The following is a 16,290-nucleotide window of genomic DNA, read 5'->3' on the forward strand; positions in this document are numbered from 1 at the left end:
CAGGTGGGCAAACCCAGCTGAGAAAGCCACTCTTGCAAAGCAAGGGGGCAGAGTTGGGGGCTGGGGGTCTGTTTTCAAGAACCCCAGTCCTCAGAGAGGCAGCAGCAACACTGCTGGCTAATTCTGCTGCAGTTGGAGAGGCCCAACAGCTGTTGCTCGTTAGCCCAGGGCAATGTTGGTGCCATCAGATGCCATGCTGTCGGTACCCCAAGAATGCGTCAGCTCCTTCCCTCCAACTCCCTGGACCAATGGGTTCAAGAGGAGCGGGTGGGGAGCTCTTCACACCACACTCATTGTTTCTGCTTCTTGGGCCTAGTAGGCCTATTGCCTCTGTGCCTTGGGAGAGCCAACCTCCACGATGGTTGGCTGTTCCATCAACAAGCGGAACACGTCCCAGTCACACCCAATTCACCAGTGACATCAGCTGGATTGGAACCAGTGATTCAGTCCCCGGGGTGTACAAGCTAGGCTATCCTTGCCCATAGAAAAGGGGGCAAGGCCCAGATACTTTTAGACTAGGCTACCTGCTCAGTCAATCAACAGTATTTACTCAGTGCTTACTGTATGCAGAGCACTGAACTAAACGCTTGGGAGCACAGACTACAAAAGAGTTGGTAGAAGAGTTCCCTGCCCTCAATGCGCTGACAGTCTAGAGGGGGAGATAGATATTAATATAAGTTACAGATACGTACATAAGTGATGTGGGGCTGAGGGTGGGATGAATATCAAGTATCCGAAGTGCCCAGAGGGAAAGCTCTTTGGCATAGGATGTCAATCACTTACCTGGTGACATCACGGGAGCAGTACTGATGATGGGAGGATTTGGGTCAGGAAGAGGGGGCTAAAAAGTGGGAGGAAACCCCCGAGGACCACCAGGAGGGGCATCTAGGGGAGGAGGGTGGGGTAGACCAGGTTCCAGATCAGGGAGAAGTTGTTATTCCCAGATCAGCTTTCAGATGCTGTCATTCATTCATGCATTCAATGATATTTATTGAGCCTTTACTATGAGCAGAGCACTGTACTAAGCGCTCGGGAAATACAATTCAGCAACAAATAGAGACAATGCCTGCCCATTGACGGGTTTACAATCTAGAACGGGGGGGGGACGTGCAACTACTGTGCAATCTTAAACTCAGTTAATACTGATGCTCCATCTTCTGTCTTGCATCAGAGCTCAGGCCTGGGCGATTTGGAAGCGAGAAACACACGGTGCGGGAGAGATCACCGTCATGAGGGGGAGGGAGACTTCGGGCAGTCCTCCAGGCCCCAGCCGTCTGCCAACAGACTGCAGGACTGGTGAGCTGACTGACCTCGGGTGCTTCCTGGGCCTCCTGGGGGGTCCCAAATCTAGAAGCCAGGGGCAAACCGCTGGGGCATTCGTGGGACTCCCACGTGTTGGAGTCCCAAGAGAGTCCCCACCCCGGCTGCCAACCGCCCTGGGCACGAGCTTGAGCGAATGAGCTCAGGGATGACAGAATCATCAGAGTCCCTACCCCACCCACCTGCCTCTCTTCTCCAGTCTGAAGACCCAGACCTAGCCCGCACCCAAGGACAGCCGTGACCACCCCCTTCATCGAAACTAGATTCCAAGTTGGTCCCCTTGGTTTTAAGGAGGAGGAAATGTAGATTTGGGGCAGAACCAGAGGGAACGGAATTTCCCTGGGCAAACGCTCGCAATTTGTGAATTTGGGCTGACCCAGCTCCAATTCCCTCTGCCCTCGAGAAGGCTGACAAAAACGGGTCTTTTACCAACTTATTAAGTACAATAGCTGGAGGCAGTCCTGCCGAAGTGACTCGAACAAAACACGTATGGATTTTCAACTTCTCTGTAAATAGTACTCACGCCCAGTCTGGGTCCTCCGTGGGCTCCATGCTCCAAGCTGACCTGATTGTGATTGTTGTGGAAAAAGCAAAATAAAAAATAATAACAGTGCTACTTATTAAGCATAAACTATGACCTAAGTACTGAGAAATTGGATGAGAAAGGTTCCCTGGCCCTACGGGTGTCACACTCTACAAGGTGGGGAAGTGGTGCGGTCTAGTGGGTGAAACACCGGCCTGGACCTGAGTTCTAATTCTGGCTCTGGCTTCTGCTGCCTGGCCCTGGGCAAGTCACTTAACTTCTCTGTCCCTTCGTTTCCTCAACAGCAAAACCTGCTATCCTTCCTATTTAGATAGTGAATCCCGTGTGGAACAGGGACTATGTCCAACCTGATTAACTTGTATCTACCCCAGTGCTTAGAACAACGTTGACACATAGTAAGTGCTTCACAAATACCACAAAAAATAACACCTTACCCCCTTTGTACAGATTAAGAAACTACGATCTAGAAAAGCTGAGTGACTTGCCCAGACTCATACAGCAGAGGGGGGGGTTAGAACCCAAGTCTCCCAACTTCCACTCCCTCTGCCTTCTCAGTATAATTAATTAAGAGTTTCACTTCTGCTCCCTAAGGGCAGTAACAGTTGGGAAGTTTCAGGAGATACAGTCCCATTTACCACCTTGTTATCAGAAGGAGGGGATGCAGGTAGAAGTGTTTGGAAATGCTCTCAAATTGTCTCCAGCTTGAAGGAATCCAGCATCATTCTCTTTCCTCCTACACCCTGGTTAGTGACGTAACTGAGTCCGTGGAGATAGAAAATGTTACGTAAAAGTGTACTGAAGTAAAGTGTGTTAATGCATTTCCCCCATTCCACAAAATTGACCCAACCCACACACTTAAATCACTGTTTAAAAAACACACACTGCAGATAGATGATCAAATGCCAGTGTAGATGTGTTGATAATGAAAGAATACGATTTAGGTTTTTTTTAATGTGAACATATGTAAATAATTTTTAAAGTATTACTTTTCACATCCTATTCAGCAAAAGGCCCCTTGTGCTAACACCTAAAGACCTGCTAGTATTTCTGCTCTGCACACAATAAGCACTCAATAAATATGATTGATTGTGTGAGGCCCTGGGGGCAACAATGGGTCTCTTACTGGGCTTTCTGGTTGTCCTCCCCATAGCCAGCCAAGTCGTGTGGGGTGGGATAAGGTGAAGGGCAGAGCTGGTAGCCTTCTCTCCCTTCCGTAGCCCTGAGACAAGTGAGGGTCCACCAGAGCCCGCGGGAGGGTGCTGGTATCTTCCGGGGCGGCTATGGCGTTCTGCTCTGACCTTTGTAGAATTCCCAGGTTTATCTTTTAGAGCTAGGCGAGCCCAGGCAGAAACCGGAGGCTCGAGGGACGGGTGCCCAAAGAAAGACTTTCAAAGGAATCGACTTGCGTTTGAAATGAATCTGAAGAGTTTATTAGAACAAGTACAGTGCTCACAAAGAAGGGAATTGCACACGTCACAGCTCCATTCAAGCTTCCCTGCGTGAAAAAAGCCAAACGAAGTTAACCAGGATGTTACATTTCCCTCTCCCTGAAGGAACACACAACACCGATCTTTTGTGGGGAAAATGGTTACGACTACCTGGGTGAGAAGATGCGATGCAGGTGGGATCCGTATGCCTTTGCCGTGACCATGGTTAAAAGTGGGCATTAAAAAAATACTGTATACAAAAGCTACTTGTCCTGAATTCTCGATTTGCCTCCTGGTAGGATTTAGCGATATTTCCAAAATGCAGCCCAACAGCATGAAGCATGTGGAAAGCTGACCTACATCTGCTTTAAGTTTTCCTCGATAGGCACTCACGTTTAACCATTGCCAGCCAACGCTGGGTTGGGTGGATGGAAGTATTGGTTTCCGATAAGATTGTCTTTTAAAAAGAGAAAAAAGATCTCTCTATATAGTTATGGTAAACAGTCTGCTCCAATGAATGTGGAGGAGGAATTTCAAATCTCCTATAATGAACTTCATGTGACGTTTTTCCCCTTTCCTTCTCGGACATAAGCAAGCCATTAAAAAGTTATTACAAACGATTTCACGACAGAATCAGAATCCCAATCGGGCCCTGGTGAGACAGGATGGCCTTGGACAACTTGGCTAGGTTTCTTTGCCCGTTAGAGTAGATCTTACGATTAAAAAAGAACACTCGACATTTATTTACATTGTTGTTCCAGCAGTGAAAGCAGACCTGGTCTTGTTCCAATCAATGAGGCTGAAGGAATCAAAGCTACCCCAAAGAATGACTAAATGTGGATTTTTTCCCCAATTATTCTTTTGAAAACTACCAAAGGAAGGGCCCTTGCTCAACCCCCCTTAATAAGTCTATAAAAATTTCAACCTGTGAAGAATCACAGATAGAATTTAGGGTTAAGAAGTGGGGGTCTCGACGGCATGAAATCTGCCTATACAGGCCCGGGGATTATGAAAATTTAGCCTGAAAAATATACTTGGTTGAGATTATGCCTCTTGGGTTTCTGAAGAAAAACATTCAAAGACCCAAAGCCTTCTCATGTCAAAAAATGGGGGGAAAAGAAAGCTCACTCTGGATTCTGAGTTAGTCAATTCCACTCCAATATGAATTTAACCTGCATTGAGGGTTAGGCGCTTGAATCCAAAATGCTAATTTTCAAGCTCCAGATTCCCCACAGAAAACTCGGGAGAGGCCTTCACAGAAAAGAGCACGTAGATGTTGACAAACGTCTCTTCTCAGCACCCAGTGGTCATGAAAACAGTGACCCGAGCAGCTTATTTGCAACTGCCCTGACATGGACATGATGCAGCTTCATTCTCTCTCTGCGGTGATGGGCTTAGCTGTTTCCACAGCACCAGCAAACAAGCCCTACGACGTGAACCTGTGATCGCTTACATCTTAGTGCAGTAAGGTAACCTCAATTTGGAAGTGACTAGAAAATCCCGGGCTGATCTCAGGTTGGAGCTATTAAGGCTGAGTTTGTGTGTACCTCACAAACTCCCACTACCCCTGCAGGTCAGCAGTTTTATAAGTGTGCTTGTTGGCCAGTGCTCAAAGAAGCTAAATGGACTCCACACTTCCAGAGCCCAGGCGGTGCTTCTAGACCCCAGTGAGGCTCTCTGGACATCTCCCTTCTCTTCTTTATCTGCAACAGTTGGTGCTCAGAGCAAAAACAAGACACGATGGGGAGACCTTCTGGATGGGAAATGGATGCGGGAACAGCCGAAGGTCAAAAATCGGGTAGAAGAACCAGCCAGAGGCCAAATCCGCCCGATCAAAAATAATTGAGAGGCAGGTCCTGAGGGGAAGAGGCCAATGGGCTTAACCTAAGGCTGAGGAGGGTCCCGGGTCCTGAGAGCCAGAGCCCAGACCCTGGCTGTCACAGAGAGTGCCTGCCTACCCTACCTCTCTGCAACTCTCCTCCTCTCCACGCCCAGTGCTGCAGCTCAGACCAGGAGCTACAAGAGCCAGGGGAGTGAAGAGTGACCAGCAGGGGAGGAAAGGGAAGAGGTGGGTTGCCATGGAGATGCCCGTCGAGGGCGGGGTTGGTTCCCGATGGCACAGGGTCCTGAAGAAAGAGGTCTTGCAGTTAGGAGATAAAAAGGGGAAAAGCTGAGCAGAGCAGGGCAGGACTGAGGGGGAAGGAAGAAAAAATTTGGTGACAGGACAGTGATGAGAGCCTGGTTCTTTCTGCCTGCAGCTATTTGGGGGGCGGAGGGGGCATTGTCCCACAAGGCCATCATGGAGTGTCGGCTCACTCGGCCTGCTGAAAGTGATGGCTCAGACCATGAACCTAGATCATTAAACGGGGATCTGCATGGACTTGTAGAAAAAGGATCCTCTTCACCTGGAGTTTCTGCGCTAACGACCGAGTCCACAGGCAAAGCTGCCAGTCCAGTTAACACCGAGCTTCCTGGACTGAGGCGGACCCACGGCTTCTGGGGAGGTGTGGGTGTGGGCCATCCTGCCGACAACGTGACAATCAACTTCAGAGGCACGGCTATGGCAGGACGGTTAACTCTCTGTTTTTGAGACATCCATTTTGGTCCTCTGGGGGCTCCTTCAGGGGCGTCTGGAGCAAAGCAATTGAGGCGGGGGAAAGGGGCCCGGGGGGGAGGGGTTGACAGCATAGGGCTGTTTCCGTGTAGCGTTACGTGAGGCCACGGAACTGGCGGCCCTTGACTATGACAGGTAGGTGACTTCCACTGGCAGAATCAAAGTGACCACTGTACGGGCGTTAGGGAGAGGAGCAAGGAGTTTCTAGGAATAAAAACAGGCAGTGTCTTCTATGGCAAAGGGGAGAGTTTGAGGGGAGTCTCCAGCACTCTGCCTGGTTGAATTTTCTTGGAATCCAATCTCAAAGCCAGAGCCCGTCTCACCTTTCTGCTACTCTAGTGCGAAAAAATAACACGATACCAAACATCGATACCCTGGAAACCTGTGACTAAGGACAAGTCGACTTAAATTAATATTCAGAAAACAACAATATTCATTCCAAGTAACAGTCATTATTAAGTATCCTCACTTGGCACAGGAGCCTTGGTTTTGCTTTATTAAATAGGCAAGAGACATTTTTTTTTCCTCTCGGGAGAGCAGAAAAAGGGGACACAGATTTTATCTTTATATATTCACTCTGTAGGTGGCTCTGAAGAAGTCAGATCTCCACCGTCACGACGTACGTAGATCTCCTCTCCCTCTCCCACCCCCAACCCCCCACCCCCACCCCCGAGCACAGGTGGCCGGTTTGGTTAAACATGCACTCGCCTTTAGCGTCCGCGCTGTCCCCCCTCCTCCCTCTCTTTCAATTTTGTGGACTGGAAAGGCTACCGTGTTGCTCAAAACTCTACATCCGGGTCCCCGAGGCCGAGGGCTTTCCAGACTCCCTAGAGGCGTTACAGGATGGCACAGAAGAACTTCTTCTCTCGAAATGGGTTTTCTGAGGCCGGGACTGGGGTCAGGAGGGGGTCTTCCTTGGCATGGGCCTCGCAGTAGGTCATCAAGTCCGCCGCGGCCTTAGACACCTGTCACAGAGACGGAAACCCAAGCGAAGGGGTCTGAGCCACGGGACAGGGTGAGGCCCAGGCCTCCAACTAGGGCCAGGAGGGACGCCGCCTCCGGGACCGAGAACGGCTGCTCCTTCACCACAGAGAAGACGTGACGAGGTGACCGTCCCAGAGTTCTTTGGAACCAGAGAGAATGCTGGGAGCATGGACACGGTGTGCCCAAGGCTGAGGCACCGAGGACGATTAGACATTATTCCAAACCTATGTTCTCTTCCCTGGCTACTAATGCAACTGTGGCTCCAGGCTGAGGCTATTACCCTGCTCTTCAAGAGCCTGGATGAGTAGGTATCAGTCTCTCTTTCTCCCCTCCACCATCGCCTACCCCCCATACACACATTGCCTCTTGTGAAACTACCTGGCCAACAAGGCCATAGTGGCCACCCAATCGTAGAGGCCTGCTGGTCTCTATTACAACATGCTGAGGCCCGGCTGGCGGAGACAATAGTTTACGGCTTGCAAGGGGCACTGAGCGGACAACCAGCTCTAGAATCCACCCCCTCAGTTGCAAGTGAAATGCAAATGGGGACTCTGAAAAGTCTAACAGACAATGGGAAAGTTATCGGGCTACATGAGGACCTGAGTATGCTCCTCTGGAGCCTGGGACACCTCTCACCGGTCACGGGCGCATCTGCCAACTTTAGGTGCCGGTGGCCCGGCAACGGCTTGGCCTGAATCAGCCAGAGCAGCCCCTCAGCGGGGGAGACATCCTAACGCTGCAGAGAGGGGCTTTTCTATGGTATTTGGTAAGCACTTACTATGTGCCAGGCACTGCATTAAGAGCTGGGTTAGAACAAGGTAATCAGGTTGGACACAGTCCATGGCCCACATGAGGCTCCCAGTCTTAATCCCCGGTTTTCCGATAAGGCACAGAGAAGTGATTTGCCCGAGGTCAAAAATCAGACAACTGGCGGAGCTAGGATTAGAACTCAGGTCCTTCTGACTCCCAGGCCTGTGCTCTATCCACTAGGCCACACTGCTTTCAGAGGCATCAGGGCCTCCCGAGCGACTAGTCATCCCATCTGGACGGGCACCAGGCTGCTGGCAGCCACGAAGCCCCTGATTGCAGCAGCCTGGCGCGGAGCGGGTCCAACCGTGCCAGGCTGGGGAGGGCCGACAGAAAGATTTCCCCGTTGATCTTCTACCTGCACGTCTACCCGCCTCTTGGGCTGGGCTTTGGGCTCAGTTCCAAGTGGGAAACCAACTCTATTACTGGATTTCAAAAGGCTGTGAGGCCCTTCCCCAAGCACCTAGTACTGTGCTCCGCACATAGTAAGCATTCAATCTATACCACTGATGACGACGTGAGGTGCATCCTTTTCAGCTCGGACGTTAAGCAACTCAGGGTGCCCCGTGCACGCTCTTGGCCTCACTGGTCGGGGGGAAACACGTGTTTGTTCACAGGGTCGATGTCCTGGCATCCCGACCCTGCTCAGTAATCCACGGGGCTCCCCCAAATCACTGGTCTCTATCTTACACACTATAATTGACCCCAGCCCCACAGCACTTATGTACCGCTCTGTCTGTCATCGATTTAAATGTCTGTCTCCCTCTCTGATCTTTAAGCTCCTTTAGGGCAGGGATTATCTATTCCTACCCTTTTATATTGTGCTTTCCCAAGAGATTAGTACGGGGCTCTGCACACAGTAGGTGTTCAATAAATACCACCGAAGGATCGATTTACTATTACCGAGTGCGAGGTACTACCAAGCTCTTGGGAGAGTGTGACAGCAACAACACAAGATCCTTACCATCAAGGAGCTTATACTCTCAATCAATCAATGGTATTTATCGAGCACTTACTGTTGCTGTACTAAGTGCTTAGGAGAGTACAATACAACAGAGTTGGCAGACACGTTCCCTGCCCACAAGGAACTTACAGTCTAGAGGGGGACACAGACATTCAAATAAATCACGAAGACGCACGCAGTCTGCCGTCTCACGGGGGAGGCGGCAGACAGCGGGAGGAAGAACGAGGGATACGATGACAGACACGGCAAGGTGAAAGAGTTGAATGAAATAACTGAATCTACAATTGAATATTCATACGTCTCAAGTGCTGCGAATGGGAAGAAAATACAGAAGTGACAGCGTTTCTGTAGCGGGGCTGAGGCTTAACGGGGGGGGAGGCTTCCCAATTAATCCGTGTATCTCTTGGCAGCAGCAAATGCGTTCTATCTACTCTGTCTTTGTCATCTGTTGGTACCCAGAGCCACCTGCCTGCTTCTGTTAAGAAGCAGAATCCCTTTCCTCTCAGCCATTCATTCTGGAAACCCAGAGAGAGAGAGAGAGAGAGAACTAGAGGGGAGAGTGTGGGGAGTGGGAGAAAGAGCCATGCCTCGAGATGCCCCTCTGCTCTCTCCTGTGTTCTCTCTTCACTGGTCCCGCCCGATCCTCCCCTGTAGGGCTGGGTCCAAGACTGAGGCCCACCTGCAAAGAACACTTTGGAAAAATGTTTTTCTGTTCTACGGCCTGCAACCGCTCCTAAAGGAGAAGCCAGGGGGCTGCCTTTCTTTACCTTTATTCTATCGATGTTGGCTTCCATCTTTAGCTGCTCCACCAGCTTCCGGGCTTGGGCTATGCTGGCCGTGTTGTTGCTGGCCATCTGGGGGATCTCTTCCCAACAGATATTCTAAGGAGACAGAGGGCAATGCATTAGGGAATCAGGGAACATTTGAAGACTCAGCGAATCTGGGGGGAGGGGGACTTTTTACTAAAAGTGACTCTCAACCTCCCAAAGCACTTCTGCATATCTCTTCCACACCCTTATTACTTAAGAACTAACTCATGCACACATATATCCTCTTTTCCTTCTTCTTCCTGTCATTTATTTTAGCATCCATCTCTCCCTGGGAGATCAGGAGCTCCTTGAGGGCAGGGATTGTCTCTCTTTTTTGCTGCATTATATTTTTCCAAGCGCTTGGTACGGTGCTTTGCACACAGTAAGTGCTCAATAAATGCGATTGAAGGAATTAATCAATAATAATGACAATAATTATGGTATTTGTTAAGCGCTATGTACCAGGCACTGTACTAAGTGCTGGGGTGGGTTTAAGAAAATCAGATCGGACAGAGCCCCTGTCTCGCATGGGGTTCACAGTCTCCCCACCCAGCCAGTAAGTTCATTGTGAGTCTACCAACTATGTCGTGCTGTACTCTTCCAAGCACTGAGTACAGTGCTCTGCACACAGTCAGCGCTCAATAAATACCACTGATTGATGGATTGATTCTCATCCCACATTTGCAGTTCTGTCTTCTTGGGGGAGAAATAGGGTCAATGGGTGAGCTTGTTGTCATCATGCCCCGTGGCAGGGGGGGAAGAGAACGATTCCTGGTACACAGTCAAAAAGACGCCCCACAATTCTGCACGAAACAGCAGAAGCAGCTGTTTCTCAAAGGCTTTCAACTCACGCCCTTTCACTTTTCAATTTGGTTTGACAGAAGGCAAGGCAAAGACCTGTGACTTCTCCAGATACTTTCGAGGTGACTGCACAGTGGGCCGTTTTTCTGCAGTGAACTCATTGTAACCTCCGGCTATTACTAACATGAACAAAAGAAACGTTTTTAAAAAGTTCTTCATCTTAAGTCCCTGAGATACACATACTGACACCATCCAACCCCACATATGGGGCTCCTTCCTTCTTCACCGCTTACTCTGTGTCAAGTGCGGGGCTAAATTCATTCATTCATTCATTCAATCGTATTTATTGAGCGCTTACTGCATGTAGAGTACTGTACTAAGCACTTGGGCGAGTACAATATAACGGTATATGGTGGGGAACATATTGGGCAATCGGATCAGATACGGACAGATCCGTGTCCCTTAATGGGTCCCCAACCTAAGAGGAAGGGAGAACAAATATCTCATCCCAAAAGGCCGAAGTGACTTGCCCAAGGTCACACCGCGGCCCAGCGGCCCAGCTTGGATTATAGCAATGTTGTCTAGTGGATAGACCAAGGGCCTGGGAGTCAGAAGGTCCTGGGTTCTAATCCCAGCTCTGCCACTTGCCTGCTGTGTGATCTTGGGCAAGTCACTTCACTTATCTTAGAGAAGCAGCATGGCTCAGTGGAAAGAGCACGGGCTTTGGAGTCAGGGCTCATGAGTTCGAATCCCAGCTCTGCCACTTGTCGGCTGTGTGACTGTGGGCAAGTCACTTAACTTCTCTGTGCCTCAGTTCCCTCATCTGTAAAATGGGGATTAAGACTGTGAGCCCCACGTGGGACAACCTGATTCCCCTATGTCTACCCCGGCGCTTAGAACAGTGCTCTGCACATAGTAAGCGCTTAACAAATACCAACATTATTATTATTATTATCTCTGCCTCAGTTACCTCACCTGTTAGATGGGGATTAAGAATTGTGAGCTCTATGTGGGACGTGGAGTGTGTCCAACCTGATAAGCTTGTATCTACCCTAGCGCTTAGTAGAGTGCCTGGCACATAGTAAGCGCTTGAAAAATACCATATAGAAAAAAATGGGTCTCCTGACTCTCAGTTGGGTGCTCTTTCCACTAGGCCCCACTGCTTCCCTTCTTACACCTATTTGCACCCAGGAGCATTTGTGAGGCACTGAAGAGAGCACGCATACTCCCATCGCTCTAGGCTGTATCTTTATGGCAAACTTGAAAAATTCTCCTCTTTATGGAAAAACTTCTAAGGAATTGTGGAAGTCAATGGAAGGGACCGATTTTTTGAAGGTTATCAGAAGCAGAGGCTTCCCCACCCTCCAGTTCTTCCTGCCTTTGGGATTTCCACTATTTTTGCTCATGGGGATCACAACTCCACAGGAATCATGAGGGAGGGGGGCCCCCAAAGCTGGCTGAGCCAGACTTCCAGTCTCACTCATTCCAGGTCCCTTCAGTCAGGCTGAAAGACCCCCATAGAGCGGCTTTCCGGCCTGTTGGCTCCCGAGAACCCAACTCTTCCGAGCCCTTACCCCCTAAAATGTCTGCCCTCCTGTTGTCCCACAGTCCCAGGGAAAAATCAGCCCCTCTGTTGATGATCGACTTTGCCAGACGACGGGCCCGGGAAATGGTGGGAGACTAAATTCCCATGCGTTTGTTTCGGGAAGCAGTGTGGAAAGAGTGTGGGCTTGGCTTCATCATCAGCCTGCTGGGTGACCTGGGCCAAGTCACTTTACTTTTCTGTGCCTCAGTTTCCTCCTCTGTAAAACGGGAATTTAATAATACTACCTGCTCTCCATGCCTCATAGTGTGCTTCATGGGGAAAAGGGACTGTGACCGACCTGATTATACTGTATTTCCCCCCAGTGCTTAGAACTGTGCCTGGTACACAGTAAATGCCTAATACCACAATTTCTATTATAATTATTATTTTATTTCTTCAAGCATCTTCAATAAAAGCTTTGGGGAGAAACTTCTGGATAAAACCCGTTATCTGAATTTTCTGTGAACACGTCTGTCAGTTCTGTTTTACTGCACTCTCACAAACACATAGTACAGTGCTCTGCACAAAGTAAGTACTCAGTAAATACAATTGATTGATTTCACAGATCCCTGCCAGCACAGGCATCCAAATGTTCATGCTGTCATCTGACTTGACTTGGGAGCGGGGGCGGAAGAAAAACTCAAGCTTGAAGCCTCTGACATTCAGATCACGCTCTTGGCAACCCTTCAGCAACCCACACTGCTCCAGAGAGGAGAATCCCTCTCATGGTACCCATTGGCCTGGTCTGGCTCCAGGGACCCCAGGAGGCTTTGGAGACTTTTCCCCGGCCACCCACACAGTGAGGCAAGAGCAGAGTGGCATCTTTAACCGCTTTGCCTCTCAATCCATCAGTCAACACTATTTACTGAGCATTTACTGTGTGCAGAGCACTGTACTTAACACTTGAGGGCACTTACATCCATATCTGTAATTCATCTGGATTCATGTCTGTCTCCCCCTCTAGACTGTAAGCTCATTGTGGGCAGGGAATGTGTCTGTTTATTGTTGTATTGTACTCTCCCAAGTGCTTAGTACAGTGCTCTGCACACAATAAGAACTCAATAAATATGTCTGAGTTGGGAGAGTACAAAACTATAGAGTTATGTTCCTTTATTTATTCATGTTAATGCCTGTCTCTCCCTCTAGGCTGTAAGTTCATTATGGGCAGGGATCGTGACTGCTAATTCTGTTAGATTGCACTTTCTCAAGCTCTTAATACTGCATCTGGTAAGTGTTCAAAAAATACCACTGATCACAAGGAACTTACAGTTAGTGTAGTTACAGCCTCTCACCTTCCTCCCCTTCCTCACCCCCAGCTCCCTTTTACTTCATTCCGTGCATTCAAGCATATTTATGGAGCACTTACTCTGTGCAGAGCACTGTACTAAGTGCTTGGAAAGTACAATTCGGCAACAAATAGAGACAATCCCTACCCAACAACGGGCTCACAGTCTAGAGCTTACTATTATCACTCCCCTCTGCACTTTAACTCCTTAGAGGCAGGGAACCTGTTGAGCAACTCTCTTGTACTGTCCTCTCCTGAGTGCTTACTACAGCGCTCTGCACCCAGTAAGCATTCAATAAATGCTATTGATTGATCTTTCCGGTCCTAATGCACTAGCCTCCAAGACTGTGAGCCCCTGTGGGACAGGGACTGTGCCCAACCTGATAAGCCTGTATCTACCCCAGCCCTTAGTACAGTGTCTGGCACATAGCAAGCGCTTAACAAATACCCATACGGGGTTGTCACCTGCAGGGAGGGGAGACAGGGAGCACGGTCCCCAGACGTGGCCCGTGCAGGGAAGTGAGGAATGATAGGCTCTGATGACGACCTACTGACTCTTGTTCAGAGAATCCTCAATTCCATGTTGAGATTTTTGCTGCTTTTAGGAGCCTTGGCAGTTTTAGACTGTAAGCTTCTCGAAAGCAGGACTCTTATATACTAATTCTACTGTAATAATAATAATAATGCTGGTATTTGTTAAGCGCTTACTATGTGCCAAGCACTGTTCTAAGTGCTGGGGGAGATACAGGATAATCAGGTTGTCCCACGTGAGGCTCACAGTCTTAATCCCCATTTTACAGATGAGGCAACTGAGGCACCAAGAAGTGACTAGCCCAAAGTTACACAGCTGACAGGTGGTAGAGCCGGGATTAGAACCCATGACCTGTACGCTCCCATGCCCTGAGCTTGCTAAATACGATTGATTGATTGATTGTGTGCCCACATGGTCAGCTCTCAATAAATACTATTGATCTGGGGCTGGGAGGGCCCTGAGGAAGCTGCACCGGGATCGGGAGGGAGAGGAAGCCTGGGAAGGCAGATAAAGGGTACGGGAAGCAGCACCCCAGATCCAGGACCACCAACCCCCCAAACTCAGTCTTTACTCATTAGCACCCCAAACCGAGAATACATCCGTTCGTTCAATTACCAAAATCGGGGAGCCTCTGAGGTTTCTTCTTCAGAGATTGGCCTCCAAATCTGGGACACTTAATTCCTAGAAACAGATGTGGAAAGAACATGTTAGCATCTAATAATCACACAGGACCCTTTAAAACAAGGAGAGGGTTATCAATCAGTGGTATTTATTGAGTGCCCACTATAATGTGCAGAATGCCATACTAAGCTCTCGGAAGAGCACATCAAGATGCAAAAGACATGGTCCCTGTCCTCAATAAACTTAGAATTTAATGGAGGAATTTACTTCTTGTACTCTCCCAAGCACATAACTGCTCAACAAATACCATTTTTTTATTGACAAACACTACTTGGAAAAGGACGGCTTTTCCCTAAACGACATTTGACATAAAACTAGATGATAACAGGATAGCCGCCCTAAGTCTTCCAAGTTCTGTAACTTTTTCTTCTGTTTTGACAGAAATTCCACAACATGTAGAAGTGGCCTATCGCCCTCCAACCCCATTAGCGGTTCTCCTAAAATGGTGGGGGGCTTGTCTTCCTGCAGAGCCCCGCCTTGAAGAGGACATGTGTTCAAATATTCACCCCATACTTGATGCCACTCACATCCATTCTATCAGTCAGGCGCTAGGCATACAGATGCATGTGGTCAAAACTTTCCCTGCTCCTGCCCTTATGTTCTATCCAAATTGCCTAGTGAAATCCCGCACTTGGAGGGAGCTGAGTACATATTACATACGTATACATGTACATATGTGGAAGCCAGGGCTCGTTAACTCTCAGGAGAGGGAGATTTGCACCCTGCACTATTCCACTGAGCTCTTTTCTCCCTCAAGGGAGATGGCGGAGCTGAGCAGAGTCAATCAATCCTGAGCCCTGTCAATCAACCAATAATAGTATTTATTGAGCGTTTACTGTGGGCGGAGCACTGTACTGAGTGCTTAGGACAGTAAAATTGAGTTGGTGGATACGATCCCTGACCTCGAGGACCTTACAGTCTACTGTGTGCAGAGCACTTTGGTCAAGCATAAGAGTTCATTCATTCATTCATTCATTAGTATTTATTGAGCGCTTACTATGTGCAGAGTACTGTACTAAGCGCTTGGAACGTACAATTTGGCAACGGATAGAGACAATCCCTGCCCAATGACAGGCTCACAGTCTAATCGGGGGAGACAGACGGGCAAAAACAAGACAACATAATCACCATAAATAGAATCAAGGGGATGTACACCTCATTAACAAAATAACTAGGGTAATAAGGTAATAAAAATATGTAAACACATTCCCTTACAGGGGGCAGAGCACCGTACTGAGCGTTTAGGAGAGTACATTAGGGTTGGGGGCTTACAATCCACATAAAGCTAAAAAGCCAGGGTGGAGGCCTTCTGACGGGAGCCCTCAGGGTAGCCCAATCCCTGGCCAACGGGAACTTGTGAATGCACGTGTGTGGGTAGGAAGTGAACGGGAGAGTGCATATGTGCAAGAGAATGCTTGCCAGAGAGCCAGCACATGTGTGTGGCAACGGGCAGACGGGGAGAATCGTCTGTCCTTAAATCGGTGCCCAGAGAAAACATTGTCTCCTTGGTGACCGTATAGCCCCCTGCAGCCACAGCGTAATTAAAAACCCACGGATGGGACCCAGAAGTGGCATTGACTTCTGCCAGCATCTTGGTAGCTCCCAACTGCACAGACCAAGAGAGGTGTTTCTCCGTCCCAGAAGCTTCTTCCTCTCTCACGCAACGCTTTCCCCCGGCAAGCCGTGCGTGGGGACGGGAGCCAGCCACACACCGCCCCTTGGCCGGTTTGCCCCGGCTGGGCTCGGCTCTGATCCCGAAACAACTGGGGTCTCGCCTTGGGCGGATGGAGAGCCACCGCCTTCCCGGAGCTCCGATTCCTGTGAGACTTAAGAGTGAAGGGAATTTGGCCCAGACCAACAAAAGAGACTGTTCCGATGGGCTCGGTCGAAATGCACGAGCCCTGGACCCTCTGGCGAGAAACAAAACCGCCACACCA

The 16,290-nt window shown here is 49.2% G+C and overlaps 1 protein-coding gene across 2 annotated transcripts in view; it reads right to left on the reverse strand.

The window, feature by feature from the left end:
- Nucleotides 1–3,266: 3,266 nt before the first annotated feature.
- The window catches only part of GNG2 (G protein subunit gamma 2), a 51,124-nt gene continuing 38,100 nt past the window's right edge, over nucleotides 3,267–16,290 (reverse strand). For both annotated transcript variants that reach the window (XM_007663118.2, XM_001515348.6), the window contains exons 2-4: nucleotides 14,288–14,353; nucleotides 9,428–9,541; nucleotides 3,267–6,870 (exon numbers count right to left, since the gene is read on the reverse strand). In XM_007663118.2, the coding sequence (XP_007661308.1) occupies nucleotides 6,742–6,870; nucleotides 9,428–9,514 (216 nt within the window). In that variant the 5' untranslated portion in view covers nucleotides 9,515–9,541; nucleotides 14,288–14,353 and the 3' untranslated portion in view covers nucleotides 3,267–6,741. The remainder of the gene's footprint in view (nucleotides 6,871–9,427; nucleotides 9,542–14,287; nucleotides 14,354–16,290) is intronic.

Source organism: Ornithorhynchus anatinus, chromosome 14 (genome assembly GCF_004115215.2).
Source record: "Ornithorhynchus anatinus isolate Pmale09 chromosome 14, mOrnAna1.pri.v4, whole genome shotgun sequence".
NCBI classification, from domain to species: domain Eukaryota; kingdom Metazoa; phylum Chordata; class Mammalia; order Monotremata; family Ornithorhynchidae; genus Ornithorhynchus; species Ornithorhynchus anatinus.